General features: G+C 42.2%; 1 protein-coding gene across 1 annotated transcript in view; it reads right to left on the bottom strand.

The window, feature by feature from the left end:
* The window catches only part of LOC148818499 (unconventional myosin-XV-like), a 71,458-nt gene that overhangs the window by 30,512 nt on the left and 15,585 nt on the right, over nucleotides 1-25,361 (bottom strand). Inside the window, exons 14-36 of the mRNA XM_088936875.1 lie at nucleotides 25,205-25,268; nucleotides 24,775-24,888; nucleotides 24,186-24,347; nucleotides 23,808-23,921; nucleotides 22,339-22,397; nucleotides 22,079-22,202; nucleotides 20,934-21,029; nucleotides 20,119-20,250; nucleotides 17,870-17,995; nucleotides 17,190-17,267; nucleotides 15,930-16,084; nucleotides 14,768-14,813; nucleotides 14,428-14,552; nucleotides 13,499-13,616; nucleotides 11,957-12,132; nucleotides 10,967-11,051; nucleotides 10,396-10,449; nucleotides 9,178-9,259; nucleotides 8,343-8,473; nucleotides 7,623-7,718; nucleotides 6,910-7,145; nucleotides 4,868-5,046; nucleotides 507-579 (exon numbers count right to left, since the gene is read on the bottom strand). Of these exons, the coding sequence (XP_088793001.1) occupies nucleotides 507-579; nucleotides 4,868-5,046; nucleotides 6,910-7,145; nucleotides 7,623-7,718; nucleotides 8,343-8,473; nucleotides 9,178-9,259; nucleotides 10,396-10,449; nucleotides 10,967-11,051; nucleotides 11,957-12,132; nucleotides 13,499-13,616; nucleotides 14,428-14,552; nucleotides 14,768-14,813; nucleotides 15,930-16,084; nucleotides 17,190-17,267; nucleotides 17,870-17,995; nucleotides 20,119-20,250; nucleotides 20,934-21,029; nucleotides 22,079-22,202; nucleotides 22,339-22,397; nucleotides 23,808-23,921; nucleotides 24,186-24,347; nucleotides 24,775-24,888; nucleotides 25,205-25,268 (2,625 nt within the window). The remainder of the gene's footprint in view (nucleotides 1-506; nucleotides 580-4,867; nucleotides 5,047-6,909; nucleotides 7,146-7,622; nucleotides 7,719-8,342; nucleotides 8,474-9,177; nucleotides 9,260-10,395; nucleotides 10,450-10,966; nucleotides 11,052-11,956; nucleotides 12,133-13,498; nucleotides 13,617-14,427; nucleotides 14,553-14,767; nucleotides 14,814-15,929; nucleotides 16,085-17,189; nucleotides 17,268-17,869; nucleotides 17,996-20,118; nucleotides 20,251-20,933; nucleotides 21,030-22,078; nucleotides 22,203-22,338; nucleotides 22,398-23,807; nucleotides 23,922-24,185; nucleotides 24,348-24,774; nucleotides 24,889-25,204; nucleotides 25,269-25,361) is intronic.

The following is a 25,361-nucleotide window of genomic DNA, read 5'->3' as shown; positions in this document are numbered from 1 at the left end:
CATCAGATTTGACCATGTTTCTCTACTCATGAGGGGCGTGGCAGTGGCACTGTGGCTAAGGATCTGCGCCTGTGGCTGGAAGGTTGCTGGTTCGTATCCTGCAGCTGGCAGAGGAATCCTACTCTGTTGGGCCCCTGAGCAAGGCCCTTAACCCCAACTGCTCCAGGGGTGCCGTATAAATGGCTGACCCTGCGCTCCGACCCCAAGCTTCTCTCCCTGTCTGTGTATCTCATGGAGAGCAGGATGGGGGCAAATTCATAATACAAGAAATTGTATATGGCCAATAAAGTGATCTTATCTTATCTTACTCCCTGTTTCAGTTTCAGAGTTCTCATTTATTCCTACAGCAGGTTTTAAAAATGCGCTCAACTCCTTTCAGTCTCACAGTGCCAAACCTTCAGCAGGTAAACATGGGACGAACGCCCCCTGGCTCTCAAGATGAGACTATTAATCCTGTGATGTTTTTCAGAGGAGGGCTGAAGAGCCTGTGGAAAGTCAGGCCTTACCTGTGGCGCAACACGTCTCCTGCCAGCTCCTCTCCAGTGGTCCAGGAGTGAACAGGACACAGGAAGGATTCGCCTGGAGAAGAGTGGAGAGCTCTGAAGCCAAACATTTTTTGCCACGGATGAGAAAACACCCGGGCACAGGATCTATCGGTCTCTATGAATTACAAATGAATCCTGCAGAATAACAAGAACTCCTATGCAATGTAACTCCTATGCAAAGCTGAAAACCACCAGACTATCCAGGACTGATGTTGTACAGTACTTCCCTGGTCTGGGATTTGGAAAAATGAAAGAACCTGAGATACTGTATATGTAATTTTTATCAACCACATAGCAGCTAAACTTAGTTTTTTTTAAGCTCTATGAATAGTTTAGCTGCAAACTGACTTTACCGGGAAAGTGCTTCAAATACTAAAAAGTATTATCTTTTTGGCAGATGTCCTAAATGATTTACTGTATTAAGGCTCAATGTTAAGTAGAGGTGGAAAAGGAGACAACAGATTTACAAGTTAAGAGAAAGTACACCAGAATTATGAAAAGATTGTTGTAGAATTTACTAAACAAATCTGAGAGTATTCCTAATAAGTATGAATTGCAAGCACACACAGACAGCAATGCCACAAAGCAGTAACAGACACGCCCAGCTGGAATGTGTTGAGTGTTTCCAGTAAAAACTGGCAAAGTGGGGATACAATTACCAAATAAATAAAACATTAGCAATCAGTAATTAGCGAAAAACTAGAAAGATGACTCTGGGACATGAAGTGCTTAACGCTGCTGTAAGCGAGTCCTCCACCGTTTTATTCCAGCAGGGGTAAAGAAAATTAGCCTTCCGATTTCCCATTTGTCAAATGACTTAGTGGCACACTTCAACGAGGATCAGATATCGATCTAATCCTCTCTAAACTTTCCACAGAGACAAAACTAACATCTTGGTCTCCTGACAGAAGGAAATGGGAGAAAACAGGAGATGCTCTTCTGGCAAGCAGTGAAACTTGTCTCATAGTAACAGCTATAAACAATCAGTTATATATAGAGAAGACTACAAGGGTGCCAAGAGAATCTACTTTCAATCACAGTCTTGCTTAATTGAGCAGTTGAGTCATTAAAAAGGGCTATTGATTTCTCCAATTGCCATTCATGTGATAATTGTTTGCTCAAGGTGTCCTGACCGTATAAAATTTAAAACCACCAGCTACATATACTGTATGTATAATTAAAAAGCTTCTGCACGGAACAAGCGTATAACAAATGCATTCTCTCCACCTGGCATCAAGATTCTTGCTTTCAGGGAGAATGATTCTGACTTCAGGTGACTGACGCAGTATTGGGCAGAGGACGTGCTAGTAGAAGGACGTTGTCTACTTGAAAAATCCCCAGGCTCCTCTACTCATTTGCATCCAAATCGTGAGAACATGATCTTCACAAAGAGCACTTTTGTTGCAAAATCAAAATTGATGTGCTGTAAAGCAATATACCTGACTAATATGCCATTTCATAAGTGCATATGATGTCAAATAACGTATATCACACTATATAAAATATAAAGCTTTTAAGCTTTTGTTTTTTAAATTTGGAATGACCAATTATGTTAATTATAAATTTGGAAAAGCCAGCTGTTTCTTTATAATCATCTTTCTGGCAATGATCCCAGCACCTGCAAGCATTTATCATCTGACGTGCTGTGAGCTCCACAGTGCCTGACAGGAGAGTGACCACCCATTGGAGGAGCAGAGCATCTCACAATGATGTCACTGCAGGCCTGGAAAGCCAGAGGAGTGGCTGGTAGCTTGTGAGAGTGTGAGAGCCCTGGTTGAATAGCCCCAAGCCTGAGGCAGTGATGGTCTGCCAGCAGAGCCCTGCCACATGGAGGATTCTGCACACAGGCAGCTGGTGATCACACAGATCAAAGAAAAAAACAAGATTTTGCATTAGAAAAGAAATACAACATTTCAGCTGTGGAGCCTTCTTCAGGTATCACCTTCAGGTGGAATAAACCTTTACTTGTTCCTTAACAAATCACACAAGTTACAAAAAACAAATGCCCCAAGACAATAAGCAATTTCAGACCAGTGGTATTGACCTCTCTAGTTGTGAAATTATTTGAGCAAATTGTTAAAAGGCATATTCTCCACCAGGTAGAGCACCTACTGGATCCCATGCAGTTTGCCTCATGTTACTTGAGTCTCTTATATTCACATCTAGAAAGTGCCAAGACACCTTTCAGCCTTTTATTTACAGATTTCTTATCAGCCTTTAACACCACTCAACCACACTGATTAGTGAAGAGCTTACTCTCAAATTTTAATTGGAACTTCAATATTGTAGACTGGACCCTAGACTTTTGGACCAACAGATCATAAAGATTGAGGATAAATGACCTTATTCAGAACAGCTTTGTTCTGCTACTGGGTCTCCTCAGGGTGTGTACCTTCCTCCATCCTCTACCATACATACTCAATACAGACAGCTGTAGAAGCCCTTTTGAAGACAGACACATACAGTAATTAATAATAATAATTGCTTACACTTATATAGCGCTTTTTATGAACACTCCACTCAAAGCACTTTACAGATAATGTTAACCACCACCACCAGTGTGTAGCCCCCACATGGATGATGCGACGGCAGCCATAGTGCGCCAGAATGCTCACCACACACCAGCTATCAGTGGGGAGGAGAGCAGAGTAATGAAGCCAGTTCAGAGATGGTGTAAGAGGAACTGGGGAAGGGTCATTTATAACCGGTATTTCCGGAACGAAACGCTGAAAATACTCGATATAGACCTGGGCAAGATGGCCACCCAGGATAACCAGCTGACCCGCTATTGGGAAAAGCCTACGCAGCGAAACAGGGAGACACAGCTAAACGACATTAGGAAACAGGATATAAATGCCCCAGAAGCGATGAGCCGGCGTGGGAGCCGATAAGGTGAAAGCGTGTTGGAAGAAGGAGAGATTTAGGAGTGAACTGAAAGGAATTTAAGAATAACGGACTACTGGTTACGGTTTTGACTACGATTACAGATTACGGCTTGGATACGGCGCAGAGTAGGGTGGGCATACGGATTTAGGAATTCGGATCGTTTAAGGATACTGGCTACGGATTGCAGATCGGACTTGGAGAGACGTACCAACGAAGAACAAAGAAGACCCGTGTGGTGTGAGTTAGATCTCTTTTACGCCTGTTTTCCCCTGGCGACACCACAATGGGGATTAAGTTTCATTAAGTTTGCTGACCACTCTCTCTTCCAAGACGCAGACATTGATCATGCGCCTGTAGTGGATTAGTTTGTTGATGGATGTAACAACTCCTTCCCTCAGGTGTGTTTGTCAAAAACCTAAGGCAGGCACCAAAGACACCAGCTTCAAAACCAACAGTCATTGAGGAGCAAGAAATCGAAATTGTCAACAGTTACAACAGGCACTGCTGTTGATCACAAGCTTTGAAGAAAACAGGGACATCATATGCAAGAAGAGCAAACAGTGATTGTTCTTCCAATGAAAACTCCACTCTTTTAATGTGTGTACTACAACAAGGACTTTATTCTGTATAACTTTCATTGAATCTGTCCTAACAGTCACTGTGGTAGCCTGATTTGGTAGCCTTAATACACGTAACAAAAAACAGACTCAGCAGGATAGTGAAGGTAGTCAGCAAAAGTATTGGTGTACAACAGCTACAGCTTTCAGACATCTACGTCAAGCACATAGCGCAGAGGGTCAATATAATCGTTGACTGTCAGGACCACCCCTTGCACCGTGAATTTGAACTCTTTCAATTTAGACTGCCTAGATTCTAGAGGAAGAGAACCGAGTCGTCTTTTATTCCCACCACTATCAACACAGGTCAACTGGGACAACTGACTGTACATTCACTTTATATTGATTTTCTTTCTCATTATACAGCTGTTAAAAGTATTATGTGTTAATTGTATTGTATAATGTGTAATGTCTCTTAAATGGATTGGGTTATGTCTCTACCTGCCTATAAAGCAAAGTACCCATCTGGGACAATTAAGTAAGTATCAAAGGTTATTTGAGGCAGAGGAATCCTACTCCATTGAGCCCCTGAGCTTGGCTCTGCCAGCTTCTCTCTCCCCGTCTGTGTGCCTGTGTGTCTCACGGAGAGCAAGCTGGGGTATGTGAAAAGACAAATTCCTAATGCAAGAAATTGTATATGGCCAATAAAGTGATCTAATCTTATTTTATTTCTGAGGCACTGGAAACATAATTTCACAAATCAGGAAGGAAAGGGTTAAAAACTTAGGACAGTGGAGCCCAGTCAGGCAATCAGTTTGATACAGACCACAATAAGCAAAGACAAGGGTTCAGTCTGGTGCACAGTGTTCATCTACTCACCATCAAAGCAATGCACTTGCAGTACCATGCTTGCACGTTTCCTATTGGCTGTCCACTCCAGTAGAGAAAGCGGGTAGGTTCTGGCTGTCTCTGGGCCATACTGGGACTTCTGCATGGCTTGGATGAGCCTATGCTGGCAAACAGCTTTGTAGCCATTGTAGGCATAGTCGGAGACATACCTGCACAGCAAGGAACCAAGCCAGGACTGAGCTAGCCTTCTTATTAGAAGGGCAACAATGAACGCATGCACAGCCGACTGATAAAATAGAGATACATCTGATGAACTGATGTGTGCATTTTCAAGAGGATGCACTTGAAATACGAACCTGAAGAGCCACATCACTCCTGGGACAGCTCCAGACTGGGTACAGAATCATCTATTTATGTATCTGTTCATCTGAGACAGTTCACTGGCAGGGGATTGATGGAAGGGACCTGTAGATTCAGACCCTCCATGCCTATTTTGATCACCTGCGTATCGGAGTCTAATTTCGAAAGCGCATGCTTGTTTGCCATGGAAACCTTCCATGCAATGTGTGTGAATTGGAGAATATTGTTCTTTATAAGGAAACACAATCTGGGCTAGTTTTTGTCTTGCAGGAGAGAAGCAAAAAAAGCCCAACCAGTGTGGAATAATGGTTAGGGCTCTGGACTGTTCACCAGAAGGTTAATAATAATAATAATAATAATAATAATTGCTTACACTTATGTAGTGCTTTTCTGGACACTCCACTCAAAGCACTTTACAGGTAATGGGGACTCTCCTCCACCACCACCAAGGTTGCATATTCGAGGTCCCAGGACAAAACTACTGCTATTTGTGGAAGTGTGTAGCAGCATGGCTGTGGGATAATGCCACTCCACACACAACAAAGGGACCAGGACTACTTCCTGACTTTACACAGGTTTAAGATAAGGAAACAAACTAAAATTAACACTAACCTCTATTGGGTCCTAACTATGCTAAAAACAATACACTGTTTTTCTGACAGCTATTCTACTGTATGTTACTGCTCAGATCAAAAATAGTTTGCTACCTAGTGTATAGACAACAAGTGAAGTGCACACCCTTTTATAAAATCAAAAACCATATGAACATCCTGCCATCATACAATTAACAACATACAATCGATGGCACACAGATTCTCCTGTGCTCTATTTATGGGACAGATGCCATGGGCGGAGTGGTGGCTCTGTGGCTAAGGATCTGCGCCTGTGGCTGGAAGGTTGCTGGTTTAAATCGCGCGGCCAGCAGGAATCCTACTTTGTTGGGCCCCTGAGCAAGGCCCTTTACCCCAACTGTTCCAGGGGCGCTGTACAATAGCTGACCATGCGCTCTGACCCCAAGCTTCTCTCCCTGTCTGTGTGTCTCATGGAGAGCAAGCTGGAGTATGTGAAAAGACAAATTCCTAATGCAAGAAATTGTATAGGGCCAGTAAAGTAATGTTATATCACTTATCTTATCTCAAGTGAGCACCAGCCTCTTAAATGGCCTTTGTGCTGCCCCCTGGTGGTGGGGCCATTGTAATTACAGGTCAGGAGTTCACTCCAACAGGGGTGTAAAATGTAATTATATAATTTAAGAAGTGTATAGATTATATAATTATAAGATATTTTCCCCACATGCTCCAGGCCAACCAGCCATATACTGTGAGTACAAACATCGGCTGAGTCATTAACCAGAGACAAACATCAGGTTAATCCTGGAGATTCCAGTATTCTGTCTGCTTACAGGTACGAGGATAATAATAATAATAATAATAATAATAATTGCTTACACTTATATAGCACTTTTCTGGACACTCCACTCAAAGCGCTTTACAGGTAATGGGGACTCCCCTCCACCACCACCAATGTGCAGCATCCACCTGGATAAGCTATAGGTAGATAACTATAGGCTTGTGACAGATTGAACTTGGAACAGTCCATTCACTTGGGGACTAATTCAGTTTGAGCGTGTTAACCAACGTTCAAGGCTTAGTATAAACATTTCCTACACAGAAAAATTCAGTGTCCAGAGTGGAAAGGCAGGCATGTCTTACTTCAGGAGGTACTTCTCCAGCTTTGCCGAAGGTGCGAACGCACTCAGGCAGGCCGACAGCAGGAGCCAGCCCCGCTCAGCATTGACGGTGTTGCTGTTCTTCCAGACCTGATTGGCGATCTGGGAAAGGATCTCATCTCTCAGCTCTGGCATGGACAGGCCCTTCTGGAGGATGTAGTTCCCAAAGAGGTTCTCCTGGGCCCCGTTAAGGTGCGGGTCCCCCATGAACCGCAAAACCTTAACAAAAAAATCATGTCACTTACATCGGTTTGGGGTTCATCCTGTCCATGTCTGTACACCACAGCAGTTTGTCCGCCCTTTTCAAGGGATTTTTACCTTTTGCAAAACAAATCTTGTTTTCCTTCATCATTATTTGCTTTCATTTTTCAAACTATTGGGGAACCCAAGCATGTTACCTACACTCTGCATACCTGCATGTTATAAAGAGTAATAAGATGGATCTGACAATGCCGTCCCTTCAATCAGTCTTAATTCCTTTAAAATATAGTCTCATTTCACTCTGATATTATTTCACTAGAGTTTTGTGGGTTGATGATGATGATATTGTTCTTTCCTATAGCCATGCAGCCTCTGATAGTAGCAGACCTTAATATGTTCAGATCTAATAATGTTTTGTTTTCATTCTGATTTTCATCATCTAGCATACAGTACACACACCCATTTATGTGCATGTTGATAGCATGGTCCTCCTACCATTATAAAGACATTCAGAGCCTCCTGTCTCAACTCCTCTTCAATGTGGGTTAGGGGGTGATCCAGGGGAGCTGTCAGCATTCCAAACTGAGGCTCCTGCAAATCAAGACAGGGTGTGTCATATGTGGGGGCAGAGGGTGGGTCTTTCGCCTGCCTTCCACTTACAGGTAACCTATAAGGAATCTGCAGAAAGTCTATGGATAGTGCTGTGACTATAGACCACACACACTGCTTTCTACTGAAGGGCTTTGAGTGCTGAAGTCTGCCCTCTGTGAAGCAGACTGGAATGTCAACATGGGTGGAGCAGTGGCACTGTGGCTAAGGATCTGCGCCTGTGGCTGGAAGGTTGCCGGTTCAAATCCTGTGGTCGGCAGAGAAATCCTACTCTGTTGGGCCCCTGAGCAAGGTGCCGTATAAATGGCTGACCCTGCACTCTGACCCCAAGCTTCTCTCCCTGTCTGTGTGTCTCATGGAGAGCAAGCTGAAGTATGTGAAAAGACAAATTCCTAATGCAAGAAATTGTATATGGCCAATAACGTGATCTTATCTTATATAAACTGACGTATAAGCAATTCATGCACCTTTTCAGTTTCTCCAGAGATAAAGATGTTCGGAGTCTTTCACTTTGCTCATTCAGCGGAGACAATTCCAATACGGCATGCTTTTAAATAAAAAATGTAATCTTTAAAAAAATTCATGCAAACGAGTGAATGTCCTTACCCGGAAATGGACTTGAATGTACTTGGAGATGGGGTAGTTGTTGATGTCTAGGGGCAGAGTGAGTTGGGTCTCAGTCGGTATCTTTGGGGCTTGGACCAGGGCCAGGCAACCTGAGTGCAGTTCTTTACCAGCTAAAATGCAAACCAACGAGATGAAAATCAATTATAATGAGAGCTGAAGGCACATCCATCTCTCAGGTCAGTTTTCATTTAATTGTCACTGTAAGGGTTCTTGCTTGTACAGCTTTTTTTTAGTTCTCCATTTGGACAAACACAACACTTCCTGTTAACAGTAATAATAATAATTCCTTACACATATATAGCGCTGTTCTGGACACTCCACACAAAGTGCTTTACAGGCAATGGGGACTCCCCTCCACCACCACCAGTGTGCAGCCCCCACCTGGATGATGCACCAGTACGCTCCCCACACACCAGCTCTCAGTGGGGAGGAGAACAGAGCGATGGAGCCAGTTCATAGATGGGGATTATTAGGAGGCCATGATTGGTAAAGGCCAATGGGAAATTGTTGTATATTCCGCTTTTTATTCTGAATTCCTACTAATCTCTGTGGCCTAATGAACACAAAGCATTGTTGTGACCTAAAGAGAAGATCACCTATTGCATGCCTTAACTGAGGAAGTGTTTCAGAGCAACTGAACCCAAGACCACCCTGCTGTTTCCTCTGGTGACAAACAGTGCCCGAATCAGAACAGAGATCAGAGAATACCTATGGTTTTGCAGCAATGCAGCAGGTCGGAAGAGTTTGCAGAAAGAGAGAACAGGCTATCAAACATCCTGCATTAAAAAAGGAAGATGTTGGAGACGTTGGTGACCTGCAACAGCCTGCAGCAGCCCCCCCAGCTCCGCTGGGATGACCAGGTGAGTGACATTGATGACCTCTCTTCTCGTGAGCTCCTGGAAACACACAGGGGTCAGAGTTACAGGCGGCAGCTGGTGAGAGTGATGTGGTTCACAGACAGAGCATTAGGACCAAAGCCATTTTGGCTGGGCAACTGAACAACGGACTGAAGTCACTGCAATTTGCCACTAGAGGTCAGTACAGGACCAGTACAATGTTTGTAAGTACAGGTTGAAAATCCTTTATCCGAAATTCCAAAATCCGAAAACCTCCAAAATCTGAAACTTTCCAGCTCACAGTGATGTCATCAATGACATACCCTCTCCCTCAAGTTTCTCTGACCTGATGGAGTTGTAATGTCTGGGGCTGCATTTATCTTCAAGTTTGTAAGCGGTGATCATCATGTTTTGTTTTGTTTTTTTTTACAGTAAGTACAAAACGTTATGTTTACGTGAGATCTGAATTTCACCTCCATGTATGAGTGTAACTTGACTAGCGTCATTACTTGTACATTACTCTAAAAATAAAATGCTAACTTTTTTCTTTTTCATTTTATTTACCTGTAATCATATTCAATGCTTTGTTTTTATACCTTACATAAAACTTAATACCTGTAAAAAATAAAATACAAATGGTGTACGTATACTGTAACCTTTTTAATCAAAACATGATATCGTAGGTGGAGACTGATATCTTACCTTTCTGATGGTATTATGTTTAAAAAATTATTAAAAATGTATATAAAACTACATTCAGGGTATATGTATAAGCTATATTATGAAATGTAAATGTTTAGACTTGGGTCCCATCCCCAAGCTGTCCCATTTTATAGATGCAAATATAAAAATATTCCGAAATCCGAAAAAATCCGAAATCCGCAACACTTTCGGTCCCAGGAGTTTCGGATAAGGGATTCTCAACCTGTAGTTTGTAAGCGGTCTCACAGTGGGCGATGGGTGAGTGGTGGGTACACATTCTCACATGTGCTGGGCTTTCTTTTTGCGTATTCTGAAAAAGACTACAATAAACCTTCTGGATTTTACGTCTTGTGGCCATTATGTGTTTTTTTGCGTGTAGACTCTTGTGACCACTCTGCTTAATGGTAAGGTCTGTCTCACACATTCCATTTAAACTTCAATAAAGGATTCGCTGGACGTCCAACAAGGCTGGACAGCTGGACGTCTGCAGTTACCATTTCAATTTGTCTCTTCTGTTCCTCTATTTTTCTGCGAGCCTCTTCCTTCATCTAAAAAGTGGACAATGAAAAGATAAAGCTTTAGATTAAGGATGGGAAATAGCATTTAAAAGCAGTTTACAAATATCTAAAACATAAACAGGATGACATGAAGGAGATAATCCTCTGTTGTCAGGGTCTCCAGGCCTGTTACTTCAGAGCCATATCAAATGGATGTTAGTAATAAAACCCTAATCCTGACAGCAGCCAGAAACACATGCAGCAATTATATTAACGTTTATAACATGTTATTAACATGCCAATAGATTGTTTATAGCTATTATATAAACCCTAGCCTTTTTAATTAGCAAAAATTAAATCACAGCCACAAGAAACAATATATTTAGAGAGTAATTAGCACAAATAATTAAACTGGCTGTTTGACAAACTATAAACAAGAGGATAATCTTCTTAGTTAAAATAGAGATTAAGCGTTGTCCCAGGAAGAAATAACAAACTATATTTGTAATGAGAATGTAGAACAGGCTCTTTGATCTACTGTATATGGAGTCATGTGTCTGGTTCATACCTTGATGTATCTCTTGCGGTTGACATACATGTGGATTAAGGAACGGAATTTGATCAGACTTGCTCTCATTTTCACATAACGTTTTCTGTACAAAAACACAGGAAAATGTTTTAAGGAATTCGGTTTTCATCTTCCGGTCTTAGCTCTGGTCTCTGAAAAATAAATTCATGCCTTGAAAGATTTGGATGTTCAAAGTACCACTAAATGTACAAATCTTAACATTTTCCAAAGTATTCGATTTTTAGTTCATTTTAGTTTGCACTAAGCATTAAAGAAGTCCAGCAAAATATGTCGGTATAATTGTTGAATGATTTTCTAAAGGTTTTCTAAAGGTTTGCTCTTTATTTCCTATTTACAAAATGAATGCATTTAAAATAAATGACAAAGGTCCAGTATAACTCAGACCTGCAGTATAAAAGTTGAATAAAAATGTCAGGGGAAAAAACAAAACCGATAATGCAGAGCACACACTGTACAAATATCCATCTGTGAAATGAATACAAATGACTGCCTCCAGTGGAGACGTTTAACTGTTTGTGGACATGCTACAAGTGTAAATCCCAACTGCCAGATTGGCAGTGGACAGCCCAGTGGGCAGTACTGCAGTGTGAGCTTCAGTGGGCTGCCAGTGGTGAGCTGCAGGGTGATAATAATAATAATGTTTCTTTATTAGCCCTATACAATTTCTTGCATTAGGAATTCATCTTTTCACATACCCTAGCTTTTCTCCATGAGACACAGACACACAGACAAGGAGAGAAGCTTGGGGTCAGAGCGCAGGGTCAGCCATTGTACAGCGCCCCTGGAGCAGTTGGGGTTAAGGGCCTTGCTCAGGGGCCCAACGGAGTAGGATTCCTCTGCCGGCTGCGGGATTTGAACCGGCAACCTTCCAGGCTTGTCCTTAGCCACAGAGCCACCGCTACGCCCTGTAGCTGTTGTCTACCTGCCCCGTACATGAGCAAGCAGCGGGTACAGGCTCCGGGTCGGTACCTGGTGAGGTATCCGCGGGAGTGCGCCTGCAGCCTGACGATCTTCCTCCGCAGCGAGCGGTACCGCTTCCTGACGAAGAACATGCGGGTGTAGCGCTGCAGGGTGAGGGCAGCCAGGTGCAGCACGCGATCCCGCTTGCTCTCCAGGAGCTGGTACAGGTCCTCCTTCAGGAAGAGCTGGGGATACACAGGCACAAGGCCTGAGCAGACAGTACCTCCATCCCTGCAGGAGAACCCACTAGCGAAAAACTCTCTGGCTGTTGTAGATCTTCGATGCACAGCCTCAAAGACGTAGGCACTTTCAGAAACAATGAGGCACAAGGGACCTTGATGATCCATCTACCCACCTACAGTATGTTGCAAGTGTGATCCCAGACCAGCTGAGGATAACCGATCATGGACACTAATCTGAATGAATTCATGCAGGGTTTCCCACATTTTGGGACTCCCCCTTGCAGTCCAGTTGGTTGATTATTTTAACAATTCATTCTAAAAACAGACACCATTACATTAAGTACCCAAGCACAGGAAATGCGTATAGTAAGTGCAACAGAATAAAACTAAATAATAATGCACGCTCAGTAAGGGAGAAGTTGTAACGCAAATAGTTCTAAAAAATCAAACAGAAAAACAAATTGACTAAACCTTTTCAACTTTTAAAACTTTTAAACGCGCCCCACTAATGGACTCTTTGTATTCTCTTCTTATGCATGCATAGCAAGGAATAAATATTTCACTAAGTGCTAACATAAGAGAATTCAGAGTTCAGAACTCAACGCTTCTGCAGACATCGAAAGGTTCAATCCATATTCCAGGAGGAAATGCCGCTCAGTTTTGTGAGAATAATCACCATAGTGACATCCAGCTAAAGAAAAGTCTTCAGGCTACTCTTCTACATGCACTAAAAAAGCCCCACAAAAGAAGACAGATGATACAAAACACCAAATCCAAGTCAGCCAACAAAGACAAAGAAGCCAAGCATACTTGTGCTTTCACATCCATTTTTAACAATTTCTTAATTGGTCCTAAATGATCTTAGGGGTTAGTGGAATGTACAGTACATGCAGATTTAACATTTTCTTGGGTACATTTCTAACCTGAAGCTGTGCTCTCCTGCTATGCTTCCAGAGAGCCCCATGAATTAGATTTTATATGGCAGCTAATAAATCATCCATTTATAAAGAGATGGAACGGTTTAACTATGATCCATTAAAATATTCTTAACTTGGAACCAAAACAAAACTGAAGATCTATCAACCCCAAAAGACCAGATGTCCCTAACTGAACATATTACTTGTTGAACTGATCAATAACATGCAAGCCTACCTAATCTTAAAAACAGGTGATTCAGGGTAACCTACAAGACAAAGTGGAGATTTGGGGTGAAGACCCCTGCTTCAGAAGCTTTCGTTATATGTGTAAGCCGATGTCACATAATACCACTTCCCGAGTCCTGGTTGAGTCAGGGCTGGCCTCCCGCTGTCATGGAGTGAAGAAGGTTGAATAATTTGGGAACAGAAGAGTCTGTGGTTGACATGCTCACCTTTGTGACTCCAATCTGGTACGCCCCCTTCTTGACAGGACACAGTTTCTTCAGGACCGCGACACAGTTCTCCCCATTAGGGATGATGGGGTTCTTCATGCCCAGCAGAGACATGTACCTGCCAAACAGACAAGGCACTTGTCCCATTTTTCTTCCCACAGACTGCTGGGAAAATCAGACACTCTCAGCGAATAATGCCTTTTTTGAGAAAGTAAAATCATGGTGATTCACTCTCGGAAGTGGACCCTCCTTGGTCTTTATTATTATTGTTTTTATTAATTATTAAGTTGAAGTCCCACCTGCGACACAGCTTACATTCTATTACGGTTTCAGCCAACCCAGTTCAGGTGATTTCTGAACCCACTGTTGACGATTAAGAAACCACTTCTCGAAAGGGATTGAGCACATTTGCCACATAACTTGCAAGGAAAGCAGGCGATAGAAGATTGGGATGATTCATTGATCATCAGTCGGAAATGTATTTTCAAAATGAAACTGTTGGAGTCTAGACTAGACATGTGAGCAGACACAGATGTTAGCAGCCTGCCTGAAATTGAGTGTTGTTACAAGTTGTGAAACAACAAAAGGTTCTGTGGTGGGGGGAGAGAGGGCTAGAGGCTGGGGTCCCTGAAAAACTTTCTGCCTCCCCTCACAATGGTCCTGCTGGGCTCATTGTCAGAAGACTGTCAAGTCCTTTGCGGTTTTTCAAAGGGCTTGAGTAAACATGTTTACATAACATAGAAATCTACTATTGCAGGGTTTCACATTTGGAATACTGTGATAAGTTGAGCAAAGATGAAAAGACAGTGGTGAAGGCAGTGTAGGAGAATACTATTCACCTGCCTCTAAAAGGAAATTTTGCACCACCTCTAAATGTGACTAATAATGCCCTCTTAAGAACCCTCTTCTCTTATGAACAGTGCACTGACCTGTTGATGAAGGTTTGGAAAGGGATTCTCACAGGAAAGCCTTCCTTTCGGATACGAATGGTTTCTAAGATTCCAGAGTAGCGCAACTGGGTGCTAACCACTTCGACCTCAAATAAGCCAGGCTCCTACAGAAAAAGACAACACGCCATCAAATAGGTCAGCCCTGCTTCAAAATAGAAAACTAAATTATACTCAGTGGATTTACAAAACCATTAGTCCTGTATCTTACTCAAAGAAATCTTTCTATCTCAGCAGATCATCTTGCACAAAAAACAGTGAGGCTTAGGAGATTTAAATAAGTCTTTTATTGCCAGCAGACACTGGGGAACATTTTTCTTACCTTCTTATTATTTGGCTTTAAGCAGCGTACAAAAAATGGGTTACACCTAAAAAACAGAAACATTGTGCTTTACACACCAAAGAAAGTGCAAGACTATAATTCAACACAGAAACACACCATAGATACTGTCTCAGCTTCCTTGCTTTGAAAGGTGAGTTAACGTCACATTTGTACTTTTACACTGCTATATCAAGTCCACCTATAGCAGAGGAGAATCAAGAAACATGCAGTTTGTCTATCAATACAAATCATTAGGTTGTGGGAGTGTGCAACAAAACTCCCCAGTCATGTGGCATCCTTCAGGAAACTCAGAGATCAAATAGCTATTTTCTATCAAATGGGTTAAATGAGCCAGATGTCCTCATTTCAAGCATTTTTATGTACTTTTGATCTTGTCTTCCAGTCTTTGCTAATAATGATTTATCCTCTTCATCGGAATAATCAACTTAACACTTAAAGGACAATTATGTCAATAAAGAACAAATTGAATCAAGGTCCCTGAAACAGAACAGTATACAGATAGTTCAGGTGCATCAGCATGCGTACATAGTCGCCAAAGGAACAAGTAATAGCTTTATTCCATGCTGAAAAGAGAAGAGTGAAAACACAACGTTTTGGCTGTGAAGCCTTCTTCAGGTGCGAGAGTGTGTGAGGGTGCCTTCTTCAGGTGCGAGGGTGTGTGAGGGTGCCTTCTTCAGGTGCGAGGGTGTGTGAGGGTGCCTTCTTCAGGTGCGAGGGTGTGTGAGGGTGCCTTCTTCAGGTGCGAGAGTGTGTGAGGGTGCCTTCTTCAGGTGCGAGGGTGTGTGAGGGTGCCTTCTTCAGGTGTGAGGGTGTGTGAGGGTGCCTTCTTCAGGTGTGAGGGTGTGTGAGGGTGCCTTCTTCAGGTGTGAGGGTGTGTGAGGGTGCCTTCTTCAGGTGCGAGGGTGTGTGAGGGTACCTTCTTCAGGTGCGAGGGTGTGTGAGGGTGCCTTCTTCAGGTGTGAGGGTGTGTGAGGGTGAGCTCACACCTGAAGAAGGTTTCACAGCCAAAACGTTGTGCTTTCACTCTTCTCTTTTCAGCATGGAATAAACCTATTACTTGTTCCTTTGCTGAAGATACAGATAGCCTACTGTGTATATGCAGTACACTGGAGCGACAGGAGCTTCCTTGCTCTTTACTTACCTGTCCATCTTCTCCACCAGCTCCAGGAGGGACAGCTGGAATTTGGCTGCCACTGTGGGGGGCTGGTATCTCCTGGTCACTGTGCTGTTCTTCCTCAGGAGGGACTTCTGCTGGGAGAGGAACTGGGCGTGGCTGGAAAAGAGGTTTGCCACCATCTACACAAAAAAAGACCCCAAAATTATCATCTTATAGTGGTAATAATTTGTGCAATCACAAATGCAGACCAGTTGTGGTTTGTGTCAAGTGTTGCATCATTGGTGCAATAATATTCACAAATCCTTGACAGAGCCCTTATTATAAGAGAAAAAGTCTGTCATAATACCTGAGAAACCCCTACTACAACTAGTGTTGCCATTTTATTGTGTTTCAGACCTATCTATTTTCATTAGCTTACTTTCTAGCCAGCAACCATATCACCCTGCAACTCCCAACTGGCAGCCCACAGCAGGTGTGAGCCTGGTCAGTACCTGGATGGGAGACCTCCTGGGAAAAACTAAGGTTGCTGCTGGAAGAGGTGTTAGTGGGGCCAGCAGGGGGCGCTCACCCTGCAGTCCATGTGGGTCCTAATGCCCCAGTATAGTGACGGGGACACTATACTGTAAACAAGCGCCGTCCTTCAGATGAGATGTAAAACCGAGGTCCTGACTCTCTGTGGTCATTAAAAATTCCAGGGCGTTTCTCGAAAAGAGTAGGGGTGTAACCCCGGCGTCCTGGCCAAATTTCCCATTGGCCTTAACAATCATAGCCCCCTAATAATCCCCATCTCTGAATTGGCTTCATCACTCTGTTCCCCTCCCCACTGATAGCTGATGTGTGGGGAGCATTCGGGCGCACTATGGCTGCCGTCACATCATCCAGGTGGGGCTGCACACTGGTGGTGGTGGAGGGGAGCCCCCATTACCTGTAAAGCAGTTTGAGTGGAGTGTCCAGAAAAGCGCTATGTAAGTGTAAGCAATTATTATTATTATTATTTTTAATGTATTATCTATTTCAAATGATTGGTAAATTACTCTTTAAAGATAACACAGTTATTAGATCTCATGTGTTAACTTGAACATACTGTACATATGGTTCTGCAAAAAAGATCTTAAAAATTCCAGGGTTTTTGTTCATATCAGGTGAATTTTGAATCAGTGTAAAAATGAGGCTATAACACCTCCTATCTGTTCAAGTAAATTGAACGACCAAGATGCAGATGCAAAAATAGCATTTTGGAAAAATACTGAGCAACTTGAAAGCTATTTTGAAAGGACCTCTTACCTTGTTTCTACTCTGGGTGAAGAGATCCAGCACTTCCTGGCGAACCTGATCGTAATTCTTGTCTAGGAACTTGTGGACCTGCGTAGACAATTCAGTAAGAGATCTGAGAAATAAAAGTGCTCAGCCCACACAAGCATTCACTGTACTACATTTATTTGTTGAAAGACTGAAATGATAAAGTTATGTATCTAAGCTAAAATTGTAGATTTCGAGTACTATTACTTTTATATCCAGTAATACTGGATTTTACAGGTATTTTACAGGTCATGTTGTTGACTCCTGCCTGTTTAAAAAGGTGCTCTCCGCAATTTTCTCTTTCTTTTGTAGACATGTGGAAAAGATTAAGGACACAGTGGCTAGCTGTAAAATGGGAATGCTTTCCTGTCCTACTGCTCCTAGTTTTACCAGCTACAAGTTAACAAATCATTTACAAGCTTATATCCTAGCAGTGCATAGCACCTAGACTTCTCCTACAGCTCAGAGCAAAAATGTTAACTTGCTCTTCAAAAATAGCTTTGAAAAAAATAAAAACCTCTAACACAAACAGGTGTGTTAATTTGACTTTATCTGTTATTTAATTGTTTATCTAATGTATTCACCTTAACATTAGAAACGAACATTATTATGAAAGCATAGTAACCTAAGCGCCCTCTGGTGGGCCTCAGTAACACCAGCTGTACCTGGTAAGTGACTTTGCCAGCAAAGTGCTTGATGGTGAATTCAGGAAGTGGCATCTTTGGCCTTGAGTAGAGGGTGTTGTTGCCATGGTGATAGTGACACTTTTGAAGGAAGGTGTGGTCTGTTGCCTGGTGTGCAGATAGAGTGCAGTTAAAACACGTCATTTTTTAAAATAAGTCTCAAAAACCACCTTACGCAATTACACATTAGAATAACTATTACTGAAGTCGGTAAATAACAGTAAATATGGACAGTGGAGCTGAATTAAAACAAAATCTGAACAAAAAATACTATTTGCCTGTGTAGTTCTCTGTTTCTGAAATAGCTTTGAGAGGGAAAAACGTCAACGGGAGATGTTCATGACAGATGGCAGTGAAAGGTCTTTTACCTATAAAAAACTGAACTCTTGTGTTTGCTTACTGAATAACAGTATTTTCTCATCCTGCATGAAAACCACAGTTTCCAAAATTGAACACAGCAAAATAATTTTACCCCCCCTTTATACTGTACAGTGCCTTTGCAAAAGACCCATCAGACCCTTGTGCAGGTTTCACACTTTGGTTCTCTAAAGGTTGTAGTCATGACACTCTGAAGTAGCAATTAATATGTTATATGCAGTACACAACCTACATTCAAAGCAAAAAACCAAAAAGGAATAAGTAAACATAATCAAAGGAAAATGGAAAAGGCATAATTACATAAGTGCTCAACCCCTTTTTGTTGTGGCAAACCTAAAGACATTTAGATGAACAAAACTACTTTAATGAGCCACACAATTAGCTGAGGGGCCTCTGTCCATTTGTAATAATAGTGGGTCGAATGATTTAAGGACAAATACACTGTCTCTGTCTCAGTCAAGTAGTACAATTGCAGGCAGTTTCTTGAGAAACACCTACTGTAAGTGATGCTACAAATGTGGCAAAATGTTCTGTGGTTAGACATTAATCAGAAATCTGAACTTCTAGGTCAAAATAAAGTCTTAGAACTGACATAAACCTAAAATTGTGCGTCAGTCAGTCAGCACCTTCCCAACTATCAAGCATTGTGGTAGGACCATGTTATAATTCTGCTTCATCTCAGAGACTGGGAAGCTTCTCAAGACTGATGGGAATGTAGAAGGAGCAAAGTACTGGCAATTATTAAAGGAAAATGTGCTTCAGACCTAAAACTGGGGCAGTAATTCACTTTTCAGCTGGACAATGACCCAAAGCACAAGGCCAAAGTTACACTGGAGTGGCTTAAGAATCAAACAGTGACTATTCTTGAGTGATCCAGTCCTGACTTGAATTCTATTGAGAATCTGTGGAAAGACTTGGGAGCTGCTGTCTGTAAGTGATCCCCAAAGAGTCTGATCAAATCTACCAAGAAGAATGGTCAAAAATTGCACTAAGCTTATGTGCAGAGCTGGTAGAGACATACTTAGATATACATGGGCTGTATATATTGCTGCCAAAAGTGTACCCAACAAATATGAAGTTTGAATACTTCAATGCAATTTTCAACATAATCAACATACTACAGTTTTTTATTTTTTATTTCTTGCTATTATTACAACTTATCTTACACTTAGAAGTCTTCAGTCTAAACAGACAGGTTTTGAATAAAATATGCAGTTTAAAAAATGTGCACGCATCATTCTGTAACACAAAACGAGACACCATAGGATTTATATACATGTACTGTAGCACTATTCACGCCACATATGGGAGAGGACCCACTTCATCCACCACTGGGGAGGCAGCCTGGGTGAAGCCTGGCACCCATACCGTGCCAGCTATGCCCCATTGCACAGAAGTGAGCAATGTCCTCACCAATTCAGAATTTAGAGAGACCTGATTTTCCAAACCCAGAGTGGAATTTAGCCTGGTTAAACTGGGGTAGACACCTATACTCTTTTGAAACCTACCACAGGATTTGTAATGGATACATCAAGACCTTATTTTATTGTCTTCTCCAAAAGATGGCTCCTGCTATAACACAATCTCCCTGGTCCCCATGCCTGGGCATTGGTTTTGGAAATTGTGATCCAAATAAAGGAGCGCCACCTACTGGTCCTCCAACACAAATTGCAAGCGCAACCTTATTTTCCTCGGGGGTCTCCCATCACAGTGCTGCCCAGGCCAGGCCCACCCATGCTTCCTTTCTGAGAACGGACGAGATCAGGCTCAAGGAAGTAAGGTCGTTTTATATCCACATAAGTTTGGATTATTGGCAAATCTAACAGGCCACATCTTCAAAATGGGCCACTGACCTGAGGGAAACAGCTCTGGTCGTCGAGTATTCGCAGGACCCCATAGGGCTTCTGGGAAATGAGGTCAATGCAGGCCTGATTGTCACTGAAAGCGATTTCTTTCCAGTCAATCTGCTCCCTGATATATTCATCCTTCGAAAAGCAGAAAACAAAACTTATTAAAAGGGCACTTAAACTTTTTGTTTGTCAACACCACCCTATAAATGTTTGAAGATGCAAAAGAACAGGTGTCGGCTTCTACTTTGAGTCAGTCAGGACGTGCTTGCTACTGCACGAGCTCATACCCTATGGCAGGTCATCTTTCAGCACCTTTTGATTCTGTCCAGAATTTGCTCTGTGTCTGCTCCAGTGTCAAACACCAACACAGTTCTCAAATGTTTGTAAGTAAAAAAATATTTCATCCCTCTTTTTCTATTTCTGGATTTTCTCTCCCAAAACGTACGTAGTTAAGCCTTCACAACCCGTTTAAGAAAAGCAGGAGATGGTTTTTCAAGTGGGGGGAAATAGCCGGGTAAGGCCATGTTGTAATGGTGCTGAGGATGAAATCCAGCACTCGGAAATGGCCAGGAGCATGGAGGACTATGTTCAGGCCTAACATGTTTACGCCAGGGGCAAAGACTGCACTGCTAAATTTAAAGTTACTACAGCACTGCATTTGTTTTTTTGGATTCTGGGGAATAAACTGTGGAATAAAAAGTCTAAGCACAATGCAGGCCTCAGCCATGCAATGATACAAACTACAACCACGCCTGATGCGCTGCAGCCCCACTGTGAAGTACTGGGTGGGGCGTTATTCTCCAGAACAGTCTGCTTACCTGCTCCTCCTTAAACACAATCCTATTGAAAAAGAACTGCAGGTACTCGTTTGCGTAATTGATGCACAGCTGCTCAAAGCTGTTGAAGGAGAGGTCCTATGAAAGGCAGGAAAAAAGGCTGCATAAATATACACACGCACACGACACAGTAAACACATGAAGCACAAATAAAAATGGGAAATGCTGAGCTACTAAGAGGCTACTGATGAAAAAGAAGGTTTGCATGTTCACACTTCATTTCTATCTTCTGGACAATGTAAGGAAGCAATTAAAAAGGCAAACAAAATCCTAGGATATACAGTGAATCTCATTATAGAAAAAATATTGCTGAGGAATCTGTCCAGATTCCAGTTCCTGACAGGGTTTTTAGGCTTGAACAGAGAAGGCTACAAGCAGACCAGGTACAGTACAAGTACTCACAAACCTCAAAAGGCCTTATCAATGTTAACCCAGCAGATGTCTTCGGCATGAACAATGAGACACAAATCAGAGGGCACAAGTGAAAACATACAGTACTGTATGTGTAAGAGCACTTCTTTACCCAAAGGAGTGCAGCAGTATGGAACAAGCTACCCAGCCATGTTTTTGATGCCGATACAGTATATTGGTTCTTTCAAAAAAGAGCAGGATGAGATCCTTGGATCAATTAACTACTAACTGTCTGTGAAGAGATGGATGTTTGCCCGTTATGACTTCGGACATGTAGGGGCAGCAACATCCTGTTGCTGTTTCCGTAACATTTGTTTTTTTTACGGGACAGGGTTGTTAGCCTTGTGCCCAAACTCCAACATGGAGGACCTGGCGCCCAACGTGGGACAGGAACTCACTACCCTGAGATTATGAGTCTCATGCTCGAACAACAAATTTATTCTTATATAGTCCCATTCATTCTAAAGATTCCCACCAGAGTGCTGTAAAGAGTTTAAAAAAGCGTAGGAAGATATAATTCCAACTTAAAGGCAATACACAAAGGAGAGTCAAAAAGAAATGTTTTCAAAGAATCTAGCATTACAGCATTTCTAATATGAATGAGAAGTCCTAGAAAGGTGAGCTTAGTAGCTACAAATCTCCACTGAATTTTATTTTTTCCTTAGAACCCCGTGATTCCTACATAATGACTCGGCAGGAATCACTCTTTTTTTTACCTCAAATCCATAAATGTCGAGAATGGAAATAGAGAGAGCTTCATTCCTTGGGTAAACCAGCTTGTTTATCCTGTCTGTAAGCCAGCTGAACAGAAGGGAGTACAGGATCTTGGCAATTGCATCTCTAGGGATTGGAGAGAGAGTCATTCTTAAAACGGGGGTCATTTTAAACACCGGCTCTATGAGATGTGTTCTTGGAAGGTCAGCTCTGCTTACCGACTCTACTATGTGCAATTTCAAAACAAGAGAAAACAAGTTACCTGGCATCAACTGCACTTTCCACAGTGAGAGGAGTGAATATTTTCTCCCTCATGGTTTCCTGAAAGAAAAACAATCTGTGTTTAACAGGTATCTTTTTATTTTAGATGATGACAGGGAAAAAATGGCTAATGCATTAAAATAATATTTCACTCTGTTTATCAACAGAGACAACATGCCTCAGGCTGAGCAAAGACAAAGTTCTATATTAAATTTTATTAGCATAGAAGAGGCAAAGGTGTTTCAAGTAACAGAAGCACTTACGATGAACAAATATTCAAGGACTGATGGTATTCTGCCTGTTACACTAAAGGAATCGAGAAATGTTTTCATTGGCTGGTAAAACTCTCTAAAGTGACTGAAGTGAAGGGCAGGACAGGTCAGCAGTGCACTATCCTTAAAACTGTGGGAAGAACACAGATAAGAACACAGAATCTGATTGACCAAGGAGACCATCTTTGACATTAGTCTCCACTACCATTTTCTTCTCCAGTTCCAGAAGATGCCTAATGAATCTCTGCGAGGACTCATGGCTTTCTGACTAAGTAGACCTTTGTACTGAGGACCACAGCCATGTTGCCCATGTGCTCCTTCAAAGTTCTCTAGCTATGGAGGAATCTGCTGAAATCGGAAGCCGGGTGGTTTGGGCCAGTGTGTCATCGGGATCATTATGGTCTCCTTAGCCAATCAGGTTCTGTGTCTCTGTGATGTAATGATAAGGCTTGCTGGCAACTGCTCTGTTTGGGTGTTAATGTCTCAGAGGCCCAGGATAACCCCTTACTGGATTACAGCCGTTTCCATAGCACTGTAACCTGCTATAATTAGCTCCTCTGGTTATTCAACCCCGTGGACGCAGAGCTTATATGCATCATTTGAGGTTTTGTTTGGCCCCATTGTTGCTGTTGTTTGGTGGACAAATTGAAATGTATCAGCTGTTGAGTTTGTTTCAAGTTTCACAAGGACAGCACAGAAAATGACATATACTACACTGACAGACCGATAAGGTCTGGAACAGGGCCAGAACATGACAGCTCTTCACAGCTTCACAATTTGCTGCAGTTCATACAGACTTTGAAATACCTTCTGATAAATACAATGTGCTGTTAGTTTACAATTCTAACCTCAGCAAGAGCCAACAAAAATGGGTTACTGGAAATAAAAATGTTGTAAAGAAGAGGGCTTGTATTCACTCTGTCTCCAATTTCAAGAAACCTATAACTTCTACTGTGGATTGTGGCCTGAATTCTAAGATCAGAATCTTGAAAAACATCTTGAAAAATTCCATGGCAATTGATGTGACCAACGCCAGTAGAATTCTTGAGTGGAAAAGGTAGGTACTACACTTTCCTTACCCTAATCTGAAAGACAAAGGGCTTGAACAGTAGCAGAACATTTCACAGCCCCTTGACATTTCCTCAAATGAAGGATGAGACATCATGGAATTGCCCCTTCTGCCAGAATCCATTCTTACCATCATTTTGTAGGTTATGGACTTCTGCAGCCCCTCTGGAGAGATCTGGAGAAGTTCCGCCACCACCCGGATCTCCTGGGCACTCACCACTGATGCTACCTCCTGGGAATCTGTCTGTGGAAGAAGACAGCTGTCACAGCTCTGTTTTCAATCCAGATACTGATTCTTCATTGGACAAATGGGCTGACATTGGCGGAACTGAAGGACAACACTACCAGGAGGATCCATTAACCATTATGCAGCCAAATGCACGAACTGTTCTCTGTCTACATCCTCATAAACTGAATAAGAGCACTTGAACAATCATTCCAGGAATGCAGAGATTCCATTTCTGAAAAAGAAAACTCTTTGCTGGGTCTGCCAATGACTTCAATGTACCTCGTATTTTTCGAAGTACACGTTTCCCAGGTGCAGGATGGAAGACAGGACCCTGAAGATGCTGTTCTGGTCTTCGACACTGAAGCTCAGAATTTCCATGGCGCTGAGGAGCCTCCGGAAGTCCTCACCATCACTCTTTCCAGGGATTTCACAGTAGCCACCCTGCGGGAAAAGAAACTCAGCAAGAAGCCCAATGTCTGGACGGCCGGAATGGAGTTCAAAGACCAGATCTATCGTGTTAAGCCCAGGTGAAAAAGACTGATTAACACAATAAACTAAAACCAACACTTCAGAGATGTGAAACTGTGCTCTGTGTCTCTGCAAGAGGTTTTTTACAATTTTACAAGTCTTTATAAGTGAGGTGCGTCAGTGTGTAAATACCTGCAAGCACCATTTCAAATTAAAAAGCCTCCCTTTCATTGATTAGAGTTACGGTTCACATAGGTTCAACCGATGATGTACATAAATCAATCGATTTCACTGGGTTGGGTGCGTCTCTGGTTCTGGGTTAATGAATGTTGGGACTCCTTATAGAACGGGACTCAAGAACTTATGAAAGTGGAGTAAGTTCATGGACCGCTGTGTCTACCTGGTTGAGGTAATAGTACGTCTCTGCCTCCTGAAGGTAGAATCTCTGTTTCTGTTCAGCAGGAAGGCCCGCAAGCATCTCGTAAAAAATGTGATAGTTCCGCTCATTTTTGGCCTGCGAAACAACAATACAATAAAAATACAGAAATTACAATAAAAAATATCCTCAGGTTCTATGATTAAAACTCCGCACCAGCTGACTACAAATATACCCTTTGTGGAGTTTCTTTTTTACCTGGGCTGGAGTCAACAATTCCCCTGTACACCAATAAATTTATTATCTGAAAGAAATCCAGCTCTAGTACTCTCCTGAATCAGGAAAACTGTCTTTTAATTTATTCAAGTTCTCACATGAGTCTAAGTGGTGGAGTCACTGCTGCCTCATACTTCAGAGGTTCTGAGAAGAATAAGTTCTGTGATGTAATTCTCACCTGAAATACAATCCTGGACTTCTCAAGTAGATACTGAGAGGTTATGGCACCACTGATCACACCCCTGTATTAAATAATGCAGACAATTGCGTTTATAATGAGAGCCAAAGAGCACCTCATTACGACACCTTAACAAGTTACTGTAAATAAAAGCTGT

This window comes from Atractosteus spatula, chromosome 18 (genome assembly GCF_055471065.1).
Source record: "Atractosteus spatula isolate fAtrSpa1 chromosome 18, fAtrSpa1.hap1, whole genome shotgun sequence".
Taxonomy (NCBI): Eukaryota; Metazoa; Chordata; class Actinopteri; order Semionotiformes; family Lepisosteidae; genus Atractosteus; species Atractosteus spatula.
This window is presented reverse-complemented; position numbering and strand designations above follow the sequence as displayed.